This window comes from Pseudopodoces humilis, chromosome 1 (assembly GCF_049639895.1).
Source record: "Pseudopodoces humilis isolate 2021_Gansu_Grassland_sample_001 chromosome 1, ASM4963989v1, whole genome shotgun sequence".
NCBI classification, from domain to species: Eukaryota; Metazoa; Chordata; class Aves; order Passeriformes; family Paridae; genus Pseudopodoces; species Pseudopodoces humilis.
In genome coordinates this window covers 24,545,129-24,570,867 of record NC_142200.1, presented here as the reverse complement: position 1 = coordinate 24,570,867, position 25,739 = coordinate 24,545,129, and the positions used below count along the sequence as shown (strand labels likewise).

General features: G+C 39.0%; 1 protein-coding gene across 4 annotated transcripts; it reads right to left on the bottom strand.

Annotated features, from left to right (window-relative positions):
• Positions 1 to 1,662: 1,662 nt before the first annotated feature.
• On the bottom strand, positions 1,663 to 25,447 carry PIP4P2 (phosphatidylinositol-4,5-bisphosphate 4-phosphatase 2). 4 transcript variants are annotated; one of them, XM_005517034.3, is made up of 7 exons: positions 25,282 to 25,447; positions 19,240 to 19,388; positions 17,749 to 17,855; positions 15,911 to 16,034; positions 10,268 to 10,320; positions 4,383 to 4,473; positions 1,663 to 3,248 (listed from the first exon to the last, which is right to left on the bottom strand). In XM_005517034.3, the coding sequence occupies exons 1-7, from the start codon at positions 25,385 to 25,387 to the stop codon at positions 3,105 to 3,107; spliced, it is 774 nt and encodes a 257-aa protein (XP_005517091.1). In that variant the 5' UTR covers positions 25,388 to 25,447; the 3' UTR covers positions 1,663 to 3,104. The 4 variants fall into 4 exon arrangements, with proteins under 4 accessions (XP_005517091.1, XP_014109224.1, XP_087922354.1 ...); XM_014253749.2 differs by having other exon boundaries at positions 19,240 to 19,385; XM_088066228.1 differs by lacking the exon at positions 25,282 to 25,447 and adding an exon at positions 22,531 to 22,647.
• Positions 25,448 to 25,739: the final 292 nt, after the last annotated feature.

Here is a 25,739-nt window from a genome sequence, read left to right as displayed (position 1 = left end):
CTGATGTGTTTCTCAAGCTTGCTTAGAAGAACATTTCCAAGATATTTTTAGTGGGTACTTCATTTAGTGTGGAACTTCTGCTGTTGGAAAAAGGCAGTGAGACAGATCTAACATGACAAATCATCTTGCAGCTACTCACCTATTTATTATTCAAGTCCTAAAGTTAGTTACAGAGATTTTCTAGCCCTTCATCATATGAAGCTGCTGCCCTGGCATTCCCTCTGTTTATAAAGACATCCACTGAAAGACAACATCCATTTCTCAGCAATAACCACTAATGAGTCCACAGCTGCTCCAGCATCTTCTCCAAGCACTTCATGCTGAATTTCTTATCAGGCTGATTTGAGAGATTTAGCTCCTTTCAACATGCTACTTGTGACAAAGATCTCCCAATAACCTAATTTTCAGAAACACTACACTCTTGGACTCATAAGACAACATATCATGTATGGTGGGTACAAAAAAAAAATCAGTAAAATTTTATTCATCAGTAGGTTTGTAATTAAAAAATTAAACACAGTTTAAGGTGTGAAGTGTTTCCTAGACAAAGTCACACAGTTTGTATAAATGCTCTGGTGGAAAGGAGTGGAAGGAGAGCAAAGGAGGGGGGAACTAAAACCTCAGAGTGCAGAAGTCCTTAATTCTGAATCTGAATAACTCCTTCCTATACCTAACACAGAAATAATATCTTGAGGAAAAGACTACTGAAAGTCAAGAAAAACGAGTGATTATAAAACCTGAAAGTTTTTCTAGTGGTCCGTATGCACAGGACTGGATTTTTTAGTTCAGAGAAGTTTATTGGATTGATATGTAGGTCAGTACAGAACATCACAACTGTCTATAAACACTTCACAAATGGCAACATCCGTTTGAGCTCCTCAAAGTCCCATCAGACTCCACCATTAAATTTCTTAGTTGGTGAAAATATCACAATTCTATTTACCCAGCAGTGGTTGAAATGTAATGACATTTTATAGAAAGAACTATATAAAAGTGTTTTATTTTGCAAAAGGAAGTAGTAGCAAACATTGTGCTAGTACCCTGATCCAGAAAAATTAAGTTACTTCGTCCATGTATTATCCTTTCTGCTGAAAGAGGTTGAGAAGAAAAAGAAGAAACACAAGACAAGAAATAAAGTACAGCTTAACATGGGAGAAAAGGAAAAATTCCTTTGATTCATTAAAATAACATTATACCCAGCCCCCTCTGACTCCCACTGCCACCCCCACTGAAGTTACAAAAGCAGTGGATGATTTTCTGTACAGCCCCAGGCTACTTTATTTCACAGTGTGGAGTGCAGGCAATATTTTGAAACACAAAGTACCAGGAAAGAGTATTCATGGGTTCAAATGCAAGTGAGTACAACAAACCTCAACAGTGATGGGATGTAAAAAGCACTAGAAAAAGAAGGAAGCATATTAGTCCATCAATAATTTGACTCAAGAAAATAGAATCCCAACAGTGATCCCCAATTTATGTCCTCATTCTTCCCAAAACATTAAGATAATTGCAATTTCTTATTGCTCTTTTATATTCCTGAGGCTGCCACTTGGCAAACATGCACAGCTCACCTTTGGTGTGCAATACCGTTGTGGTTCCTGTATCATACTAGGAAATTTGTCCACTTATGCATTTTTACATACATATAAATAACAAAATACATTTAAGTTTGAATAATAATCTTTATTTATTAGTTTATTTGTAAAAGGTACATTGTAATCCTGAGCTACTGCTTTTATACATTTAGCATCATACAAAGACAGATCATTTACAGTTCGATCATTTACATTTATTGTGCTCCAAAATCCTTATCCGAATATCATTTTGACTTAGCAGGAACATAGATAATTTAAATTACATGTATCCCTGAAACATCCATATTAATTTACCCATCTGACCCCATTATCTAAATTACTACAGTTGTCTAAATCACTCAGGACATTCCTTCTGAATTTAGCAAAAACTTGTTTAAAATTATAAAGATGGGCAGTGCAAGAACTGGTCCCTCAATCCTTTGTGAATACATCATTTGAAAAAACTTTCTGTTTCCGTATTCTCTTAGCAAGTCAGTGCTAAATTGACTAGATGTACTTTGATGGAATGGTCCAAGTAATAGTTTACTCATTTCCTTATTACAGCAGTTAATGAGAATTTACAGTGTCTCCCTTTGCAGTGACCAGTGTCATAACTCTCCCAAGCAGGGAAAATCCGATGCGATCAGAGGAAAGTAAGAGGCAACCCATCACCGTCTTATTGTCATCTACATGACACTGAAGTATTACAAACCAAGTCATGAAATGCTTCCCTTAGACCCTGTAAAGGAACTTGTACGAATAACCAGAGTTAAGTTCCATAATCCGAACATGGCTTTTAGGATTTGCCAGTTAAAAAAAAATAAAATAAAAAACAAACTAAAACAACCCAAAACCTCAGTCCCAGGATCCTTGAGGAGAAAGCATTTATCCTAACTGAAATCAAGCCCCGGATAAAGGGGAATTTAATTGGACTACCAAAATAGTATCTCTCTACCTGAAAAGTCTCCAAGCATACAGTGTTTACAAATGTCTCTCTAGCAACAGTGTCAGTCTTTTAAACACTCACAACTTTCATTTCCTGAATAAGGTCACTATGATCTTAGGCAAAAGATGCAGTAAAGCAGTTCAAGCATAATGCTTATTGCTTAGGTTTTAAAGCAAGCCACTTGAATATAATTCTAGTTAAAATGTTAGGTACAAATGTGAAGCTACTGTAGAAACACTTATAAACACTCTTGCTTTTGAATTCTTACTGATCATCTAGAAAAATGGCAGACGGATTTTAACAAAGGAAATGTAAAACTTAATACTGTCTGTTGAAATAAAATTCAACGCCTATAAAGACAGAGTTATGAACATGTAAACACAGCTTTAGTATTCAGAGCTAGGGAATCTAGCAGCAAAACAAACTATTTGCATATTATGTAGTGCAATGAACATTTGTTCTTAGAGACCCCCAGTCTTTAAACTACCTTGAACAGAATGGAATCCTTATAGGAAAGGTTTTAAAAGTGTCCAAGATGTAATATCCAGAACTACTAGATGTTCATCTATAACCTAACAATTTCTCTATGCAAAACTGTGCTCTGGATAGCTGACTTTAATGGCTCCCCAGTAGCAGGCTCGAATGAGGCAGATTAAACCTAAGAGATAAGCAACAGCCCAAGAAACATATGTTGCGTGAAATCGCCTGGCGAAATCTTGTGTACCAACCTAAAAAGAGAAAACAGTAGTGTCAAACATACAGCACTATCTGTTCCTCAGGGAAGAGCAAGTTATATTAAGGAGAAACATTTCAGCACCTTTTCAACTCTGGTATGGGTAAATTGTGTATTTTATTAGCTTTATTTTACATAATCATAGGATAATTGATCCTGGAAGGGTGATCAGGATACATCTACTGCAAGCTCCCCATTCAAAGTAGGGTCAACCCCAAGGTCAGACCAAGCTGTTCATGGTTTTAACCCAGCTAAGTCCCAAATAACTACAAGGATGGAGGCTACACAAGCATCTGGACAAACTTAATGAAAAAATGTTTTCACATAATTTTCCAATTCAGTAAGGTCATTAAAAAAAAGGAAAATAAATTTGTCTCACTGTTTTTATTTCTGGCTTTGTTTCTACTACAAAACCTGGAAAATCCTTCATAACTTATTTAAGCTCACAAATAAATAATTATTCAATTTAAAACACAAGTTAAAAGTACAATGAGAATTACATGTATGAATTCACTGGAGGTGAATTCACATGAACTTTTCTGGGATTGCCAGGTAGAAAGTTGGCTCTGGTAACCCGTATGAGATACTGGTAAGCTGGATAGCTTTCCAAGTAACAACAGAGTGAGCCTTTTCATTTGTAAATAGCTTATCAACTGGTTTTACTTTTTCCAGCTTGTAAAAATTACAAAGACACATACATATTTTAGTGCTTGGAATCCCACTCACCTCTATTGCAGGGGAACTTATATTTCTGGCTATACAGCAACATGTATTTCTGGAAACCTGGAAGTTTTGAGAGCTCTAGCAAGAGCAAGATGTTCCAATATTTCTACAGTGAAGTGAACCATTTTTCATAAAACTGAAGTTTTTAGAGATGAAGAGTCAAATTTAACATGAGAAAAAAGATTATCACAGTGCCAGAATACCTTTTCTAAAAAAAAGAAAAAATATTTTTTCTGGCTTACTCAGATGATTAAGTCCACCGTTTTGATAGAAATTATGAAAACCACACCGATTTAGGAAGTTTTACTCAAATGCTGGGAAAAGAAGAGCTGGTCAACCAAGAGAATTGTTCTGAACACACACACCCCTGCACACAGTTGCAAATTTATCATGGGACATCACTCACAGTTAATCCAACGCCAATGAAGATGCATATCATTCCAATTGTGATATACGCACAGCAGCGCCTCCGTGGCAGTGCACTTCCAACAGAAGAACTGTCAGAAAATAAATGGTATTGTAAATTAAAAGCAAACAAAAAATCCCAAACCCAACCAACCAAGTAACAACCACCACAAAAACCAGCACTAACATAAACAGTAACTGGTCAGTCTCAGTGGGGGATGGAAAGAGAGTACATATACATCATCTTGAGTTTATAGAAGCTGTAAGCAAAGTCTACAGTTACACTACAAAGTACCTGTACAGAGCCCACATTTTTGTTTTAGAGGGGAAGTATTGGTGATTATCTAGTACCTAAAAATCTAGATGTTTACAAGAAAGGAAATGGTGCCACACCCACAGTTTGAGTGTGTCTACCTTCTGTACCCATAGTGCACCCCAATAAATTGTCTTGGATAGCCTTTGGGTGGCAAAATTCAAATTTGCTTGTCAGCTTCCATGCTGGTTTCAAGACACACTTCAGACTTTTAGTACATTAGCATATGGCTTCAATACTTCACTGCATCTAAGTAACTGAAAATAACTTCTACCACCCCTACATGTCATTAATAACAACCTTCTCTATCCATTTCTTGGATACTCAATACTGTTCAGTGACTAAACTGCTCTGAAGATAAATACAGATCATTTTAGTCACAGACATGTAATTTTTTCCATGTTCAACATCTCCAAATACTGAAATTCTTTAGGCCATTAAGTCAACTTGAAGAGCATGACAAATTCTTCTTACTTTGCAATTTCTTTCAGAGTTCTACCCCAATTTATGTGAGCTGCACAAATCGCTTCTGACAACCAAGGTAAATAAATCCCCTGGAAGTTCTGTCACTCATCATCTAGACTATGAACTCCAGGAGAGACAGGTCTGTCTCTAACTGCTGTGTCAAGCTAGTACATTGCTTCGATCTAACAGAATATAAAATGCAATTAAAACATATCTACTACAGGTTAGAGAAAATATTCTAGAACCTCAGCATTGCTTAGGAAATTCATCTTGAGTCACACATTTGCAATCACATACGGCTTACTAATGAGGAAAATAGGAACATTAATTAAGTCAATTGAAATAGTTGAAAGGACTAGAGAAGCAAAAGTGGTTTTAAAAAACATTTATTATCTATCTTAGAGGTGTTTTGAAGCATCCTGAAGCATGCTATCATTAGTTAAGTACTTCATCCCATTCTGGGAGATCAAGACACCTTTGGAAATAGTGTAACACTTTCACTCATCTCATGATAGTTCAACCTATTCAAGATAAATGCAGACCAGAAAAAAGCACTGCTAAACAATTGAAGAAAGACACGCATCATATGACTGACCAAATTTCTGGCTCTGGTTAATTAACCACATAGCAAGGCCTCATATGCTTAGCATGTGACTAAAATTTTTTAAGCATTTGTCTTAGAAAGCCTTCAAATAGATTGCTTTAAGCGGCTTTACTTCAACGTTATTTCTTTACAAGGAATTTCTGAAATGCTCCAAGAGGAAAAAAACAAAAACAAACACCACCACAGTCCTCAAGTTAACACATTGAGCTTCATCTTTCAAGGCAGGAGTTGAATAAAGTGACTACTCACAAGCCATTTTCAGAGGAGCTGGAAAAGTCATATATAGTGAAATGGGACACTGGAGGGTGCCATTGGAGGGTAGGATTAGGGTAAGAGAATTCCCAGTTGGGCAAATAATGGTATCTTACCCTCTCACACACCTCCACACACTCCCTCAAACACCACTCTACAGTCATTCTAGAAAAGGGGTATGTTTTTCAATTCCAGGTTACGAGTTAAAAATAATAAAACCAAACAGTACTTTTATAAAAGGGGAAAAGGGGAGAGACTGAGTTTGCCAAACTGACCTTAGGTTCCCTCCTTTGCAGGATTTTGTGGCTATGTACTTAATTCTATCACAGAGCTGGATACCATAAAATAAGCTAGTAAAAATGTCATGTTCAATACACCTAAAACATACATGATATTTACTGTGCTGTGTATTGCACAGAGAGACAAAGTTCTTTCTGGGAAAGAGACTTTTACTTTCAGAGCTGACTTACAGTCTTGGTTTTGTAATCATAATATTGCAGGTGCTGTGTATATTTTGCATCCATGTTTCTCGTGTCTTCTCCTATCCAGTAAAAAAGGCTGGGGGAGAAACCATCAATTCAAATACCACAAAATGGAAATGTAAAGAATGTCTCAATTTAGCTGCTTTTCTCTTTCCACAGAAAGCAATGATTAAATAAAGATATTAAAATTATACAGTCACCTACCAGACCCAGGAGTCCAAATAAATCAATTCATTTTTCATCTTCCAACAGTGATGTTAGCCACTGGCCCTCTCTAGATAGTGAGGCTTCCTGTATCCACCCCAAATTACACATAAAACCCACAAACTAACTTAGAATAAAGAAAGTTGAAACTCTATCCCAAAAACCTATCAATTGTGAGAAATTTGACAAGCACATCCGATAAAAATGGGATCAAAAGAACTTTTTCATATCACAGAAGCAACCAATTAGTTCCATTGTGAGAATATGAGGCAACTCTCTACAGAGCTAGCAGTTCCTTCTTTCTGAGCTGCTGCTGAGGAAGCAAAGGCACCTGCCAGAACTCGGCAGCAGACATTAAAGATGCAAAATTCAATATTGAATCAGGGAGTAATTACAAGAGGGGAAAACTGCCATGTGGGACAAAGGCTATAAAAGAAGTAGCACAGGAAGGCAGGCTGGGTCTCTTGTGCTCCAAATAATAGGAATTATGACCAGGATTTCAAACATGCTTTTAAGAGGAAAATTAAAATGCCAATATTTTGAAGGTGAATAGCACTCCTGAAATTAGCCTTCACAGCAGTGATGTGGTTCCAATATCTCTCTCTTTCCTAGAAGTCCTTTATGGGGCTAAGTTGTTATAAATTCATTAGGGTTCATAGTCTTGGCAGACCTTAAAAAGTAAGAGAGATAGGTTCTACAGAAAAAAAAATAGATTTGACATTCTGAAATAATAACTTGTACCATTTGATTCTCTTTCTAGAAACTGAATTAATGGACTGAATTTTCTAGATGATCTAATATACATCTTGAGAAAGAGAACAGCAAACAAAAAACCAGTTCCTGCTTCTTCATCATTAAACAAGAAAAATACCGGAAGCCTTCCCTGGATGTCTCACTCTTGGAAAACAAGCTGATAAACATCTGGTATTTAAAAATACAGAAGAACACTAAATCAGCAAAAAGAAACAGTCTCCCCACCATTCCCAGGTGTCACTATAAAATAAAACTGTGTCATGACAATTTCCTCATTAGCTACATTTATTTTCCCAATGCAAGTAAGGGCCTGTGTCAGGCACAGCCATTACCCATCAGTAAGGCTTCTGCAAACACCTTACCTATACTGACATGATAGGTTTATAGTCCACTTCCAAGGAGATGTGGTCATTTACCAATTAAGATTTTATTCTCTACAGCATAATTTATGCTTATTTACAATTTATTTCCTACATTTCCAAAGTTAAATTACAAGACAAGGCAAGTGTGTCACAAAAAATTGTATCACAATGGTAGCACATAGATGGGATTAAAAACAGACAAGATCCTATTTCCCCCTACATTCAGATATGAGAGGTTCCTTTGTTTAGGTACTATGAGGCATGATGGCTTTATTTCTCCCTGAACACTGTTTCATTATTAACTCTCTCATGTAATAACTTCTGAACTCCCCTGCAGTTTTAGAAGACATTCATAATATAAAGGTCTAGTATCCATCAACCAGATAAAGGTCACAAACAAACTATTTGCAGAGATTCACTGCACTTTTAAAAACATTTGAAACAAAATTATGAATCTAAAAGTGTCAGCCTATGTCTCCTTGAAAAACTTAATGTTGCAGTGACTCACGGGGCCTTTTTGCCTTAGTCTACACTATCCCTTTTTCAGTGCAATCATCAACTTGTTCAACAGACTGAATGAACAGTTCTACATCTACTACTCAGCTACTAATGAAAGAAGTTTTGCATTCGTAAGATGAAACCCTACATTCCCTTCTAGCTACTTGGCTATGATGATCTCTGACAAAGACCTAATAGAAAGCAGGTCACCGCAGTAATTTATTCCATGATCGTGACTCAAAGCTCTGTCTCACCTATGCTGTGCCCTAAATCCATGTATTGGAAATGTTTATGCTGCTGCAAGTGCAGAACGCCCAACCATCACATCTCAAATGAGGGAAAGCACCAAACAACTCATTCAAAGCTAAATTTTGCATCCTCAGCCCAAGGACAGACGTGCCCACTTGTTAAAATTTGTTTTGCATTCTGCGATTCAGTTGCCACGCAAGCTGTAATTATCACAAATTGCACTGCAGAGAGGCTCCCACTTTCCTACATACAGATAGCATGCTTTGCACTTTATGGAGGAAAATACTATGAAAACCTTTGAGTTTGGCTGGAATTTAAAACAGAAGCAACATTAATCAACAGAAGACAGACCAAAAGATCACATGCTGTGAGTTTGGACTGTTGCTTGGAGCGTGGTTTATTTTGCTGCTGTTATTATTAGGGTTGGGTTTTTTTGTTTGTTTGGTTTTTACTGTGTGTTTTGGTCTTTAAGGTTAAACAACAAATAACACTGACCTAAGGAGAGTCAAGAAAAAAGCCAAGGTCAGCTAACAAGGATGACATAAAATATAAAACATAATTGCAATTAGTTTTAAAACAAACCAAAGATCAAAACTCCAACCCCTCCTCAAGGACTGAAGAGACTTAATGTGTCAGTACAAACACCCCTGCAAAGCAGCATCTCATCAAGACTGAGTTTATTTAACCTAAGTAAATCAGAACACATTCACAACTCCACACTGGGTCAGTTACACCCCTGAGGTTAAACACAGCACTAGACTGACTTCTCTATCAAATATTCTGATAAAAAGACTTCAATCAGTGTTGAAGGCTAGGCCATGACCACACCTACTATGGTACATTTATCCTCAGCTTTCTCCTTCCTAAGGGACCTGCTGGTTTTCCTACAACATGCAACACAGATGAGGTTCTCCATTCCCAGTGGAAAACACATTTGCTCCTTTAACTGGAAGTCACACTTGCTTGTCAAAGGAAGACACATATTTAAATAAATCAGCAGAACATGAAGGTCTCTGAAGTAATATTTGTGTCTTATTTCACACCCTGTGGCTGAGATCCCACACAAATTTAAAGTATGTTACTAGTGCAACAATTCAAATGAAGAATTCCAGACAAGAAAGGACAAACAAATACTCAAAAAGAGAGGCCCAAAAACCCCCAAAGCAAAACAAAAAGCTTACAGTCGCTTGTATTCTAATTTTTCTTGTACTTCTTGAAGTAATAACGAATAGATAAGTTATTCCACAGTAATTCATAAACATTAAACAAGCTATTGCATTAGTTGTTGTGTTTATAGTGTAAGTAAACCCTCTTTCAAATTCAGATTGTTTCCTTTCCTCCCCATACAATAAAGTGATTCAAGTTCTACCTTTAAAGATGACATCTTAATTTTACTATGAAGAGGTAAAATTTCAAGGACATAAAATGGTAATTTCAGCAACCCATTCCTGTTTTATTTTTTTATTTTTGCCCCTATCAATTTAATCAGAGCATTTTCATAAATGCAGGTGGATTTGTCAAAGCTACTGATTTCTGCATAATGAATGGAGAATTCACATGCACACAATATCTGCTTTAGCCTTGAAGTTCAGATGAGCACAGCAAAATAATCAGCACAGCTGACACATTTTACTCCAAAGACTTACAGAAGAAACACTGGCTACTTCACAGTAATTTACATAACCTTGCTTTCAGAGAACTTACATTTTTTTGCAGTGTGGGCATTTTGCTAGCGTGTTAAACCTCAGTTCCATCCACTGTAAAAAGAAAAAAGGAAAAGGTTGAAAAGCAACCTGAGAAAATGGTTGTTGCACTTAATGTTAAATGTCACTATGAAAATATTTTGCTTCTCAGTCTTTCTTTGACTTATTTCTTGTTTTCTCCTATAAATGGGATGCCCTTTTGTCAGTGGCAACGTCAGACTGGGATTTCTATGTGAACATTTCCCATGACTTGCCTTAATATTACAAAATTTTCTTGACGTAATGTGGTTGCATCCACTGGCATAGTATGGGCAACATTATAATATTAGTATGTTTTCTTCTCTTACTTAAAGACTAGGAATATGCCCTGAATCAAAATAAGTGTATTTTCTTTGGCACAATTACAGGCAGAAGTATTTTCCAATCTTTTCTCAAGCCTTGCATCACTTGTGAAAGCTAAGTTTGGGTACACAGAAAGATGTGTTAAAGAATATTTTAGAAAGTAAATATCAGGTTTTACATCAAAGAAATAGAGAACACTAGTGGCTACTTTACATTACTGTTAAAAAGATGATATGTAAAATTGTACATGGTAGGGTCACCTTCCATGCTCAGACTAAAACCTATGTGGGAAACATTGGAAAAAAAGCCTCAGTGAAAGCAATGCCTAGAACTAACTCAACCAGGAGATAACACAGTGATATACTCACTTAAAAACAGCAAGTTCTGTTAAATTTCATTCTGTGATAACAGTATTAAACAAGCATTCTAAACATGTTTGCCTTGATGAAGGGAATAAGGCTCTCTTTCTTCTCCCTGTGAGCAGTTATTTTGTAACTGCAGCTCTCTTCCCTTGCCCTTCTCAAGTGGAGGTTAGGTGGGAGTTTTCTTGGTGATGCAAAAGTCACACAAAGTTAAAAGCAGGGGAAGAAGCCACAGTGCAGATCTCCAGTGCCTCTATTAGTCCCTGCCTTATCTCTGTGAGAAATCTGAAGCTCTCCTAGTGAAGTGAACAGTGTTGTGAAACTGCTACAACCTCAAATCAAAATCGGAGCCCATCCTCATATGGAAAACAGCACCAACCTACAGCAAGCACCATTTAAATGCACAGAAGAAATTTATGATTTTATGAGCAAAGAAAGATGTGTCTTCTCATGCCTTACCAGTATGAAGAGATTTTGCTGTGAGCAAAGTTTTAAACTGTGGTATTTATTGAGAATCTTTCCACCTCCTGAACATCTCCCTCACTTTTATTTACTTGGGGATAAATCCCCATTAAAAAGAAAACCATCTTTTATTTTCTTTTTCTGAAGTATCCATTTACACATTTACAGAACAACTATGTAACTGGTATTATTTATTTACAAAACTTGACCAAATGGATTTAGCAGAGTTCTATTTTATTCCTTAATAAAACTTCTGTAATACTCCCCACCCAAGCAAAGCTTTTTAAGAGCATTAATTCTACTTCCACATTCCTGGCAGAGGAGCAAGTATTTTTCTGCACCCTTTTCAAAAACCTACTCAATTTCCCTTAATTCTACACAGTGAAAGTTGGGTAAGATGCAATTGTCAGTATTGGGGATAGAGGCCTCACCAGAGCAGTTATTTCACCTTTTTAAAGTGCAATTCCAGAAATAAAAGGAAGTCTAATTCCAGGACCTATATTTTACCTAACGGTAATTCAACTTATATATTCCATTTTTTATTCTATATCACAATGTAGGCAACTCCATTTCCTCAGTTACTCATTAATGATCTTTCCAGGATTTTAAGATTTCTAATTATTAGCCCAAATTATTAATGGCTACAAACTCAAATGCATTTGGGTTGTAAATATTGATGGAAAAAGGAGTCAGCAATAATCTGTTTTCATTGAGACTTACCTGGAAATAAAAGAAGTAGCAACTATTATGATGCCTTTTACACAGACCAGAAGGATTTGTAGAAAAAGAGCAAAACTGTGATGAGACTTTCAAAGTACAAGAACTCAAATCATATTACCACAGTGGGGAAAGGTTATGTTCATTCTAAAACATGCTTAAGCTGGCATTTTTTACCCATACTGCAGAGTGCTTTTAAGTACCTAATATTAATTCTTGTTGTTAAGAAGCTACAGTTACATGAAATTTACATCTCTGCTAAGAATACAATGATTTTTTTAATTGGAGCAATACAACATACAGCCTAAATCCCTGGTTAGATGCACTGAAACACAGATGAAGAGATGAGGAAACCAGAGCTCGTCAATATTTCTACTGTGGACAAAACCAGACATCCATCAAAGGAATGACTAGAAGAATAGTCAAACATTCTCCTTTGAAGCCTAAAATAGCTCTCAGTGCATTCAACACAAGACAGTGGAAAAAGAAAAAAAAAGCCCAAAACAGAACGAAAAAAGGCATATGTACATAAATACATACACAGTCCTACACACACATAAAATCATAGAAGTAATTATCATATTTGATTAGTTTAAAAAAAAACCAACAAAATGGGAAAAGCACAGTGCTCAGCCTACAGCCTGTGACTTCAATAGCTTGTTCCTGGCTTCTTGTCCCTGATGTCCCTTCAAAAACAGGACAGTAGCAGGAAGATGGCAGACAGGGGGAGGATGCAGGAACAGCCCTCTCCTGCCCTCATTTCCAAAGGTAACTCAGCCTCTGACAGCCACAGACCACTGCAGGCAGATGTCCCTCAGAGAGGAGTAGCAAGGAATGACTTACTGCTGTCCAAATCAGTAACTTCACAGCCCAAGTCCAAAAGCTCTCAAAACAGCCTGAACCAGATCCAACTGATATTTACCAACACAGTTAAACCCTCATCCTGTCCTCTTTTTCTATTCTATCCCTTTTTCCACTTGTCAAGTCCAAACCTGCCAGAAACAGTAGAAAACAACACAGAAAGAACTCCTATCAGGTTACCAAAGGAAAAAAAAAAAATACCTGATTAACAAGATTTGAAGTATCAATAGTTTGGCTACAATTTCACTTCAGTACCAAGGCATTCCTCCAGCTAAGACAGAGAAACTTTCAGGCACTCCATAGCAAAGAGTGTGCACTTCATAATTTGTAAAAAGTACTTCCCCCATGTGCAGAGGCAAACTAAACACAGGCCCCATAGTTATGTCTGCAAATGGAAAAAAATATAAAAACTTGGAAAGACAGGGAACAAGCTGATACTCTTAAAAGAACACAGAACATGACAATTTGACTTTTCCATCCAAGTGATTCTAGCTTTGCTTGTCTATTTTATTTATTTTTTAACTGCCAAATAAAGTAAAAGGGATTGCCTACTGAGTTGCTGAGAGATGCATCTAGCACTACATATTTTCTTCACACCATGGAGATATCAAATGGCATAAATACTAACTCAGAAACTGAGCTTCCAGGCTGGGTAAAACACTTTTTTGTTGCTTCTCTGCTAATTTTCAAATCCAAGGAATTTCCTGATTTTTCTTAACTAAAAAATTTATTTTCAGAATCTCAGTCTTAATTACAGAAAAAAGTGGAAGCAAAAGACTGGCAGGAAAGCAGTGTAACATGAGGAAAAAACGGGTTTGTTTCTTGATAACTCAGCATAAAAAAATAGCCAGCTTCCAATTTCTAATGGTTCAGAGAGTTTCTTCTCAGCATATCATGAAGTGACAAATAGGTCTTATCCTGGCAGACAGGAATAAGCAGTTCCCTAAAGTAACCAGAAGATATGAAGTCACATGCACAAATCCCAAATTAGAAAACTTAGCCTTTTAAAGCATAGTCTAGTAGTTATGGGCAAAACCAGACTTTATGGGTTTGTTTTTTTCCCCTTATGTTCACCTGAAGTAGCCCATACTGTAAACTACCAAGTTAATTGGACTGCCTTATATAAAGTTAATAGGGGATCAAGACAAGTAAAACACCCATGCCTATGAAAGTCTCTAAAGACAGGCTGAAAAGAAAAGGCAAACAGAAACACACTTGAGCTATCTTCAGTTTCACACTACTGTTCTTCAGCAAGGGTTATAAGAAATTATGTAATTTTTAATATATATGCAGAATTAGTAGATAGAGTATTTCTCGAGCATCTCTCTAATTGCTTTCCAGTTAGCACATTACTTGTAAATTCCTCAGCATATTCCTATTTCTCTTCAGAAAAAAAAAAAAATCATCACCTACTATAATAGTTAAGACATTACAGCACACCTGTCCTGGATTCAGCTGAGAGTATTAATTTTCTTAATAGCTGGTACAGTGCTCTCTTTTGGATTCAGTAACAATGTTGGTAACAAGCTAAGGTTTCAGTTGTTGCTAAGCAGTGTTTACCCTAAGTCAAGGACTTTTCAGTTTCCCATGCTCTGCCAGCAAAGAGGTGCACAAGAAGCTGAGAGAGAGCACTGCCAAGACAGCTGAGCTGGCCAAAGGGATATTCCATACCATAGAACATCATGTTTAGTACACAAACTGGAGGGAGAACTTGGCTGGGAGATGCTGATCACTGCTGGGGCACTGGCTGGGTCAGCAGGTGGTGAGCAATTGTGTTGAACACCACTTATTTCTCTTGGGTTTTCTTCCTCTCTCTCTTTTTGTTACTATTATTATTGTTATGATCATCATTAGCAGTGGTTTTTTTTTTCTGTTTCAATCATTAAACTGTTTTTATCTCAACACACAAGTTTTACCTTTTTCCCAGTTCTCCTCCCCACCAGGGCAGGTGGGCTGGGTGGTGTTTGCAGTGAGTGAGCAGCTGCATGGTACTTTAGTTGCTGACTGGGATTAAGCCATGAAAGCAGCTCACTGATCCATAAATCTGAAGTAAAGACTTGAAGGCACAAGCCTATTCCATTACAGAGCCTATCACAAGCCAACCCGTCTCTCTCTGCTGGTACAAGCCAACGTGGAGTGGCATCCCCTAAGCTTCCTTTTTCCTTGCACAACATGCACTTGAGTATTCTCTGATCTTTATGTATTTTATAATCCTTGGTTTCAGGAAAATACCACCTCTCTCGTTACTGTTTTCTTTAACTGTACCCCTTACCTAGTCATTTCCTACAACTCAAATCTGAGAGATTCAATCACTGCTGGATTATGAAGCCAAAGCTAGTTTACTTGTGTAATGAAATCAAAACTGAAGTGTGGCAGCACCTTGTCCATTTAGAAGACTAAAGAGAGTTCAACAGCAGAAGAGCATTTGTGCATCCTTCCACTTCCAAAAAGGACTTCAAAATCAACTGTCAACTCTCAAAACCTCCAGTTCTCCAACAAACTACAACTATGTCAAAGGCAAGTGCCATAACCACCAGCTTCCAGGGCTCATACAGCAATGATGGAACTGATCTCTTGGCCACTGCAGAACACAGCCACCACTGCAAACATAAACAGAACCTGGAAGACCAACTTCATCTTCCAGCACTGTCCACTCTCACTCTTACGAAACAGTAAGACAGGGCTTTATCTATCCATGTACAGAATGACTGCTAAAAGTTTTCTTGAAACACATATAAAGATGACCAAATACAGACCATACATCCGTAATAATGAGTACAGAAGTTTTAGTTCCTCAATGATGCCAGAGAGTGAGGCAATACACTCTTAGAACTGCTTACAACAAACAGCTTGGGGGATAGCATGCTGAGGTGAGAAGGAGAATCTGATGCTTTACTTACAAGGAATGTATTTCCACAGTGCCCACACACCACTCTAGTTCCATCTGATTGAACTGGCAAGGCAGGTTGAGCTGGCTGCTCTTCTGGAATCAGCATTACTGGACCAAGAGTAATGATGCGTCTACTGTGTTAAGAACATTACAAACACATGTTATTAAGCTAGCAAAAGAGAAGGACGATGCATTCAAGCAATTAGCTCAGTCACTACCAAATATTATTACACTTTTAAACTATAATCTACTTGTTAAACAGCTGATGCACCCAGTTTTGGTTGCTCTCCAAAGTGTTTTCAGTTTTAAAAATATTCTCTTTCCCTATAAGATCAGCCATACAAGCCTAAACCCTATAGAGATCAAAGACTTGCAAGCGTATGACAGACATGCTCCTGAGAAAAGTGAAAACTTAATACCCAGGCTGAGCAAGCCTGAGAATTGAAATGTACATACCCATGTGAAACTCGTTGAAAGAGTAAGGATCTTCCATAACCTGGTTCTTCTTCCCACACTACTGACAACCATGTCAATATAAAAAGCATATCCATACTTGCACAGTAAAAATTCCATTCAAATTGAGTAAACTAAAAAGGAAAACCACTCTAGGTTGACTAAATGAAATCAGTTTACTTTAAAGTATTTGCTTTTATGTTCAATGTGTTTTCAGTTTAATTACACAATTTGTCAGTCCAAAATGACTGTACCCAAATTAGCCAACTCAGAATGAGAATGAGACTTCTTAGAATGAAAAAAAGTGAAGGGGAAAATTAAAACAACATTTAATTTGCATTGCATCTTTTCCATCTACAACCAAAATTGTATTCTGAATGACTTTCCTTCAGTCTGGAGTGTTCCATTTAGGACATACTCCAAACTCTCTCCTTCAAAGTACACTACACCAATTTTTCTCCATTTCTAGCAAGACAAATACATAGACTATCTTAGGAAAACTGCTTAGATGTAGCCTTTTGAGATTATTTTAATGAAACTAATGAATTTCTGATTTAGTTTAGTTACCAAGCTAAATGATATTTTATAACTGCACTATCCCATGAACATTTTTGCACTCTGAGAAAATATTTGGAATGTTTTAAAGTCCTACCCAACAGAGCATTAGCAAAAAAGAGTAATTCCCACAAGTATCAAACTATGTTTCAAAACCAGGACAGCCAATAGACTGGTGACTAGGGCACTTGGTGGGGTAGAACTCCACTGCAGACTCAGCCTTCATCTCCTTTTCTCCTGTCAGAGCTGCACCACGTACAATGAAACTCCTCCTACCTCAGTGGAATCTTTAACACCTTAAGCCCAATGGTAGGAACAATCACTATGGCAATCACAATTGCTTCTTTTATAAGAAGCGTGTCCATTAAAGTTGAAAGCTGAGAGGAGAATGAAAACTCAGCGTAACTAAGAAGGAGACTGAAGCCAAGCTACTACTCCATCTCCTATTTCACTCTGAATCCCTACTCTGAACTTTGCAAAGTGAGTATTCTGTGTGGTTATAATAACTAAGTCCCTAAGAAATTATGAGCATTCAGCCCCAGAAATGAGAAGTGGATTTTCTTCTATTGTTCTTTACATTACTTTTGACTTATAAAGTAGTTATATAATGGGACACAGATCTGAGACTAAAAGAAGAAACTTTTTTTCCTCTTTAATCTTAAAAAATAGATTCAAAATGGACACTAGCACTACTTGTGTCAGCAGCAATTCAGTAATGCTCTCTAAGTGACTGTGTAAAGGGACTGAGGCTTGAACCTCTTTTAGTTTTAAATACTCAACACAAAGTCAACAGTTGCTTTAAAAGAAACCATCTCAAGGTACTCAGTGTTTTACTCTTACCAGTTTGGTCTTGGACAGCCTATTTTCCGAGATGTATCCTTACAGATAAGGAGACAGTTACATTGACATCTAACATATTTCTTCCCTGAAGGAGGGTTTTTGATTGGCTATACAAAAGAAAAAACAAAGAACCACAACCACCAGAGAACACACATCAGAAGTTATAGCAATTCACTTTTTTCCACATAACAGAATAGCAAACCAGAACAACTTCAGTGAAAAGTTCTTTCTAACGGAGAAATACACTTCCTCTTACATGGGAAACTTCAGAGTCAACACAAAATTAGAAATTTTTTCTTTCTTAAGAAGTGAGAATTTCCCTATTAAAACAAACAAATTCTGCAAACTCATGGAAAAAAATAATCATATTTCAGCAACGACAATTCAGGGCTTTGGTTCAGCTATTTTTATTAAATGTGAGCTTAAATACTGATATAGTAAGAAGAAAAAAAAAACAACAAAAAACAACCACCCAAAATCAGTCAAAACATCAAACAACCCTTCTTGCCTTGTACAATGGCTTTATTCAACAATGAAAGGATCACAGTCTGTTTCTTGGTCACTAAGAGAGTATGACGGCACCACGGAACTGTAATCTTATTTAAAACTGTACTGAAATTATCTTTCTCCAACCGGGAGTCAAGTTTCAATGTCCCTTTCATGCAGCAAATCAAAAGGTGCATGATGCTTTGTTTGGCTTGAAACATTATATAATGGACAGGAAAATGACTATCAGTGGCAGGTCCTCTACTTTCTTTTAAGTGGAAAAAAAATTTCCTGCAGTTTTACCGCTTCCTGTTTTCAGGATCTAAAGTTCTTTTCATATAACAAATATATAATAAATCCATATGATAAATCTAATCCAGTGTTTTTCATACAAATGCATGCAGTAGCTGTGGAGCACTGCAGTATCACATCCCAAAATTAACACTGGCAGGAGGAAAAAAAATAAAAGCAGGAGGCCAAACAGTGAAGATTTGAATTAAGAGGAAAAGAAACAAATAGGTCTCTGATCACTGGAAAAGAACCTAGGACTTAAACATTTCGAAGTCGTTTTATTACTATCTGTTACAAGCTAACCAAGTGATTGAATAGTATTTCAGGAGAAAAGCATTCATCCAGGGAGAGGTGTGGGTTGGTTACTTTGTTTCTCCCATTCTTAGAATAACTCAATTCTACACTGCTCTTCATCCCATCAAAACCAATTTTATCCTTCTTTACAGAAGAGTAATTACTTAAATGACATCTTTGCTTTTTGTCCTCCTCAGAAGGAGACATCCTGCACAGCCAGCTCAACCACACAAAGACTTATTCTAACTGCTTATGACCATCCTCGTGCCAGCAGCCTGGAGCTCGCACGCCAGCCACACTGGCAGTCAGCTGGGCTGGCTCATCCTCTTCCCAGGGGTGGCAGGCAGGGACCCACCCTGGCCAGGTGAGGACACGAGTTCTACCCCCCACAAAAAGAAAAACGCTAAAAACCCATTTTACCGTAGCTTCATTGCAGACTGTGCATTTAACCACGTGTTGGTGTAGCTTGCCATCCAAATTGATGAGTGACTGGCACACACGGCAGTTTATCACAGGAACACCGCTGGCATCTGGACTTGCAATGGCAGTGTATGGAGGGGGAAGCTCTGCTGCAAGACAAGGAAATCTCAGCTGAAAAACCAGAGGATGCTTCCACCAAGTATCATTTCTAGTAGCCACAGGCTGAAAAACGAAAAAAACCCCAAACCTTCCAAGTCTGTGTTTAGTATAAACATAAAAAAAACAAGTTTGCTTTCCCCTTCTCCACAACTTCTGTGTACACAAACACCATCCATAGTTGTAGGTAAAGCAAACCAGTAACACAACACAAACACACAGTAAATCACCCCAGAAATCCAGATCCAAAACTCATCTGTGCAACTTTATTTCAAGCCAACTTTTTGCAGTCCTTAGAAAATGCTTGAAGAAAAACACTAAAAAACCCCAAGCCTATCACAGATCAGTAGAGACTGGCTTTTGAAGAAAAAGACCCCAGAAAATAAAACAAGACACAGGTAGGAAGAGTCATAAACAACATTCACAAATATCTAAATAAGACTGAAATACAGACAAGGGTTTATCATATATTGAAAGATACTACAGGTATAAACAAAAAAAAGTCCTGTTAAGAAAACAAATCTTGGCTAGGAAGTGGCATGTAATGCATTTTTTTTTTTTTTGAGTACATCTTTTTTAAGTACAAGAGGAAATTTATGGTGTCTTGAAGAAAAAACCCTGAAGTTTCAGAGTTTCTGCTTTTAAGGGTTCCAGATACATTTCTTGTCCAGGAGCCAAAGTATCAATTCACACGAAGGTCTTCAGTCACTTTGGAAAGGCTAACACAAGCAAGGCTTTAAAGGCCTCAGGCCTCCAGGGGAAGAGCAGTCTTCAGACAGCAGCTTTGTCAGTCTTGAGTCCACAAAAAAAAACAGGGAGGAAACACTGAAGGTTCTCTGAGGTTTAAGAATCCATGGAATGAAAATAATTCAACACAGCAATCTTCCACAAGCTTATCACCACAATTCTTTGGCATATAATAGCACTGACTTTTATTTCATCAAGAAGTTCAGGGCTTTTCAGGTAAGCAAGTACAGAACAGATATTCAGTAGCTCATATTTAGCTTTCTTAAATACTAGTAGTTTGAAATGGCCTGCAGCCTTGGGCTTTGGCAAGTTTTTCAAAAATTACATCCAAGCAGCTAACAAAATCTTTGGAGAAACAATGAGAGATCAGCCTACTTCCCATACCAACAGAGCAGTACCTGCTGGTGGCGAGGGAAATCACAGGCTGCTATCAAAGCTGACAAGCCTGAGTATTAAATTTAAGCCTGTAAGAAAGCACTCATCTCTCCTTCACTCTGTTTTGAAGTGAATGTCATAAGCTGGAGGGATACAAGAAACCCTGTCTGCCCTTCAGATCCAAAAGCCATCACACACCTTTGAAGTGCATGTTGAATAGCCATGCTGCTATCTATCTCTCTTTGCTGCTTGGTCTATACATGACCCAGACCTGTGCTTGATTTTAACTCACAGGAGCAGCAGGGAAAAGATGGATAGATTGAGAATCTCAAAGCCACATCCAATATACTTGAATTATTTCAGACAAGAAACAAAAATAACTTATATGCAGCGATATCATTCTGAATTCATGACACTAACTGATGCTCTATTTCTTGAGGAAGTGAACTTTACACCTTCAGCTCTGATAACACTGGTTACAGAAAACAACATCCTTAAGAAATATCAGGTAACAGTACTGCTTCTGTGTCTGAGGAAATACATTCTGAAAAATGCAGCATCCAGAAAAAAAAATATTAAATATCAGTATTTTGCACTACTGTGATAACCTATTTTAAGTAAGGCTGCCACATGCAGGACATGACACATTACAAGACATTAAAAACCAAACACACACAAGACAAAACCACAACCCACACACTTTGGCAAGTAGAAACAAGCTCAAGCCTACCAGAGCACTCCAGAAATCTGGTTAAAGACTTAGATGATGGGGATAGCAGTGTCTTAACCACCGTGGCAAAGTCAAGGCTGCAGCAAGGGGGTTTTGGCAGTCAGCAGCCCGCCTAACTGCTCCTGCAGTGAGCAGCTGACACTTTCTGGCAAGGGGAACAGGCAGCCAGGAAAAAAAAGGCATGGTCCAAAGACTAAATACCAAACTCTCTGTCAAGATACCTCTACAGTTCACTCCCAGCTTTAAGGTAGCTTTTCTGAAAAGCAACAACTGTTTTACAAAAGTTCTTGACTTTCTCCTCTCCATTTAAAGTGTGGCAGCTCAATTCTGTGAGGTGGGAATAGGGTGGCTGTACTAAGGCAAGCAATAATTTTAAGGGTACCAGAAAGTGAAGAGATACACAGCCACCAACACTGCAGCTTTCCATGATCCTGGAATACTTTAAAAATTGACAACCATACTTTCTAGACATTTTTAATTTTCTGTACCCCATTTCCAAGTGATAACTCTTATGAGTTTGAAAGCTGGTTAACCAAGGTGTGTGAGCCCCTACACACAGTGCCAGCCACTTCTTCAGCCTCCTATTGGAGCTGCTTGGCTTCCAGGTAAGCAGCCTCGCTGTTCCTGTCCTGCTGGCTCAGCAAATATCAGATAGCAAGCGAATAATGGCTGCTTTTCAGAGCTGTGCTGCAGCAAATAACATTTGCTATGGAGCAGAAAGCATGAGGTATCTTGGCACTGTAACCTTCATGCTCACAGAAAACCTGCATTTTGAAGAGCTCCAAAAAACAAACCAGCACCACCAAAATTAAATGTAAAGAAAAATATATTGGGGGAGGGTAAGGGGGTGTGACATGGTGAAAAGGAAAATCAAGACATTGTCTCAGAGTTAGCTGCTCATCACCCCTTAAGAAGAAGGCTTCAAAGCACATTAGCATACTTTGGTATGATTTTTTTTTTTTTTTTGACAGCTTGAATTTCAGGGTAACTATAAAATCTAGAACCAGCTCATAAAGGTCTGTCTGTCTGTCATGCTAGACATGACTGTGTGGTCAAGGCAAGCTTCACATACACACCAGGAGACATTTAATGAGATACTGGATTCCCTGCTGCTAACATACCAGTTTACAGCTATATTATCAATTTTTCTTTAGAAAAACCAAACAAACACCAAAAACAACAACAACAAAAAAACCCAACCAAAACAACCAAACCCACCCCCTCCAAAAAAACCCCAAAACAGTAATTATTATTAGTTCAGCAAGATTAGCAAAGTGCCCTACCATGCAGCATATCTGACTCCCTCTTCACCCCTACAGAACAGCGATGCAATGGAAGATATCCCATTTGCAACCTGAGAAATTCCTTGTGGTGCTTATGCACTTTCCTCCCTTGGTAGTTGAAGGGTGGAAACCACAGAGAACCACTTGCAGCTTACCTGGGTCAAACAGAAATGAGTTTTATTTGATTAAAAAAAAAAATCTCTTTATCATTATCTAAATCATTATTTATCATGACGTGGGAGGGGGTTGGTAAGGGGAAAAGCTAAGTGATTGATGTCAGAGATATGTTGTTAAGAACTAAGAAAGCCTGGAAAAAGCCTGTAAAACCTAAAAGAAAAAAACAAAAAAACACTGGCTAACCAACCTACCACAAGGGAACATAATTGATAGTTTTACCCTTTGTCAATGTTGAGAAAAGTTTCTTAAATACTGTGGCCTGCATCCACACTGGAAAGATTTTTGCTTGCTTGCTTCCATCATTAAGAACAAGCACCGAGCCATTAGCAGGATTCAACCATCCATCAGTTTACACAGGGAAGGGTCAGCTGGGTCTCAGCTGCAGCTCAGCAAGGGAAGAGAAGGCTACCTTCAAACCATGGTCTCTCTAATTTAAAGTTCAGCACAATACATTGCACACAGTAGATAATTACAGGGTTAAACCTACTAATGTACATTCAGGTGGTAGTTTTGACACAAAGGGCTTCTTCCTCCTTCCTCCGCCACTCCACACTACTCAGGTGATGTTAATCAAGAAAGCTCTGGAAGCAAACCCAATTTTTCCACAGGAATGCTTCTTCCCGCTAAGTCTAGCTTTGTGCTAGGGAGAGAGATAAAGACTGACAGTCAGCTAGAAAGGTGGTTCAGCTTGCATAGATCCTTTCACTAAGGAAAGCCAACAGAGTAAGGGACGTAGAGCTACTGGGCCCATGTCACAGCTCTGCAAAATTCTGGCCCACAGCTATCTTTCTGGAAGTTTTGCCGAGCAGTTCTGAAGTGCTACCTAGTATGTTTGCTCATGGACTGATCAAACACAAGATATTCGACATTCAAGAAAGCTCTATGTTCCTCATTTTTGAGGAGAAGCCACTTATCTCACTCACTCACTTATCTCAAGGCCCACCACAGGTGCCCAACCAGTTATCTCAAGTAACAGATGCCCACTGCAGGCACATGGCTACCAACTGAAATGAGCATTTAGGATCCAGCTCATTTCCAGGTCATGAGTTTTACCCTGTGGTCAAAGAAGAGTCACTAATCTAATGCATTTTCATTACTTTTTAAATTCATAAAGACTTAAAAAAAAAACAACTCAACACAAAAAAAACCCCAAAAACAGATAGAAACATATGTAAAAATAATGGTTACAGGATAAGGATCACTAAGAATAAAAGCGTCAAACATCAGAATGTAAACTAAGGTATATATATGGATTTTTTTTTTACTTAGGCAATAATACCAATAATAAAAAACTGATGGCAAATCAACTCCAAATAAAAAGCCAAAGCATCCAACCTCTGCTGATTTTTAAGCCAATATTCCTTTGTCCAGTTCAAATCAAAGTAAACAGTCACTACCAGCTACAGCCTTAAGTGAAATACCTTTTCCCACCAAGACAAGAGGACTAGCTTTCCACAAGTTTAAATATCATTCAAAACAGACAGATGCTCACTCATTCTAGTTACATGCATATCATGAATCTACAGAGTTAATATAAATCATTAAGGACCGACCAGCACACTGGAGCTACTGAGATAAGAATTGTAATCTTAAATTTTAAAGGGTACTGCTAGCAAAGCTACTCTGATCTTATTTAGTTTTCATTCCTTCAGCTTTCTCCACACCTCAATTTCTGATCTAAAACGTTTAGCTGAAAAAAAAACCCAAAGGGAAAAAAGATCCTACTCATGTACTTTGATAGTATTCTGACTTATATTTTCTAAGTAATTTTTTTCCACCTACTAATTAAATAGTCAGAATTGATCAACAACATGATTTTTCTTAAGTATGTACAAGAAAGACAATACCATGTAATTATACCACGACTACAGATTTGTAACCGCAGTATCGGACTTGCTTTAAAAATAAAGCCAAAACCAGCTACGGCCTTGGAATGCGTTTGCAAGGACATCCTGATGGTTTTGGACTTCAACCACCACATTGCACCGAGTCTCCTCGGTATTTCGGTGCGGCTGCCAGGACAGGCGCTGGCCACACCTGGGCACCTCTGGGCTGTGGCACGGCGATGGTCACCGGCCAGGGCGAGCCGCCGAGCTCCTGCGCTGCGCCCCTCCCGCGGCTGCCGTGCCCAGCCGAGCCGCTCTCAGCTCCGGATCTTCCACTTAATCCTGCTCCTAATTAATGGGGAAACCCAAGTCCAACAATTACCACGCAAGCTGCGGCATGCGAGCGAGTTATAATAAGCAGACCGGTTCGGGCTTGTTCTGCCCCTGCAAACAATTATTTTAATTTCTTTTATTTTTCCTCCTGAGCCGCTCAGGCCGGAGCGCGGCGGGGAGGGAGCACGGCCTGCGCCGGGCACGGAGCGGCGTTACCTGTTGTTCCCCGCCGGGGCGGGGCGGGGGCTCCCCTGTCGGCGGCCCCCGGCCCGGCCCCGCCGCCCCCGGCCCGGGGGAGCCCCGCACGGCCGCGCCCGGGCGGGGGCGCCGCGGCCCCCCCCACGCACAGCCACAGCCACAGCGCCAGGGCCGCCCCCCGCCCGGCACAGCGCCGGGGCGCCGGCGGCCGCCTTACCTCGGGGACTGCTGTCCGGCAGATAGGGCGGCGCGGTCGGGGTGACATTGCCGGAGCCGGGCGCGGAGAGCAGCGGGGAGCGCTCGTCCACCCCCTTGGCGGCCATGGCTGCGGCGCGGAGGGCCCTGCCCGCTGCCGGGCGCGGGGCGGGGAGGCGGCCGGGCCGGCGGCGCCGGGGAAGGGGAAGAGCGCAGAGGAAGGGGCTGGGAATGAATGAGAGCGGGGCGGGGAGGAGGACCGGCGGGGCGGGGAGGAGGGTCGGCCGGGTGGGGCGGGAGCTGGGCCGGCCGGCCCCCCGGCACGGGGTAATGAGCGGGGCCGGCCGGGGGCGGTGGCTGTAAGAGAATCGTAACAACCTTCTGCTGTAAATTATTTTTTCCCGAAAAAGAGTGCATTTGTTGAGTTGTGTGGGTTCTTTTCTGGTTTTGTTTGTTTTGTTAAGGTTTTTTTAAGCTCTG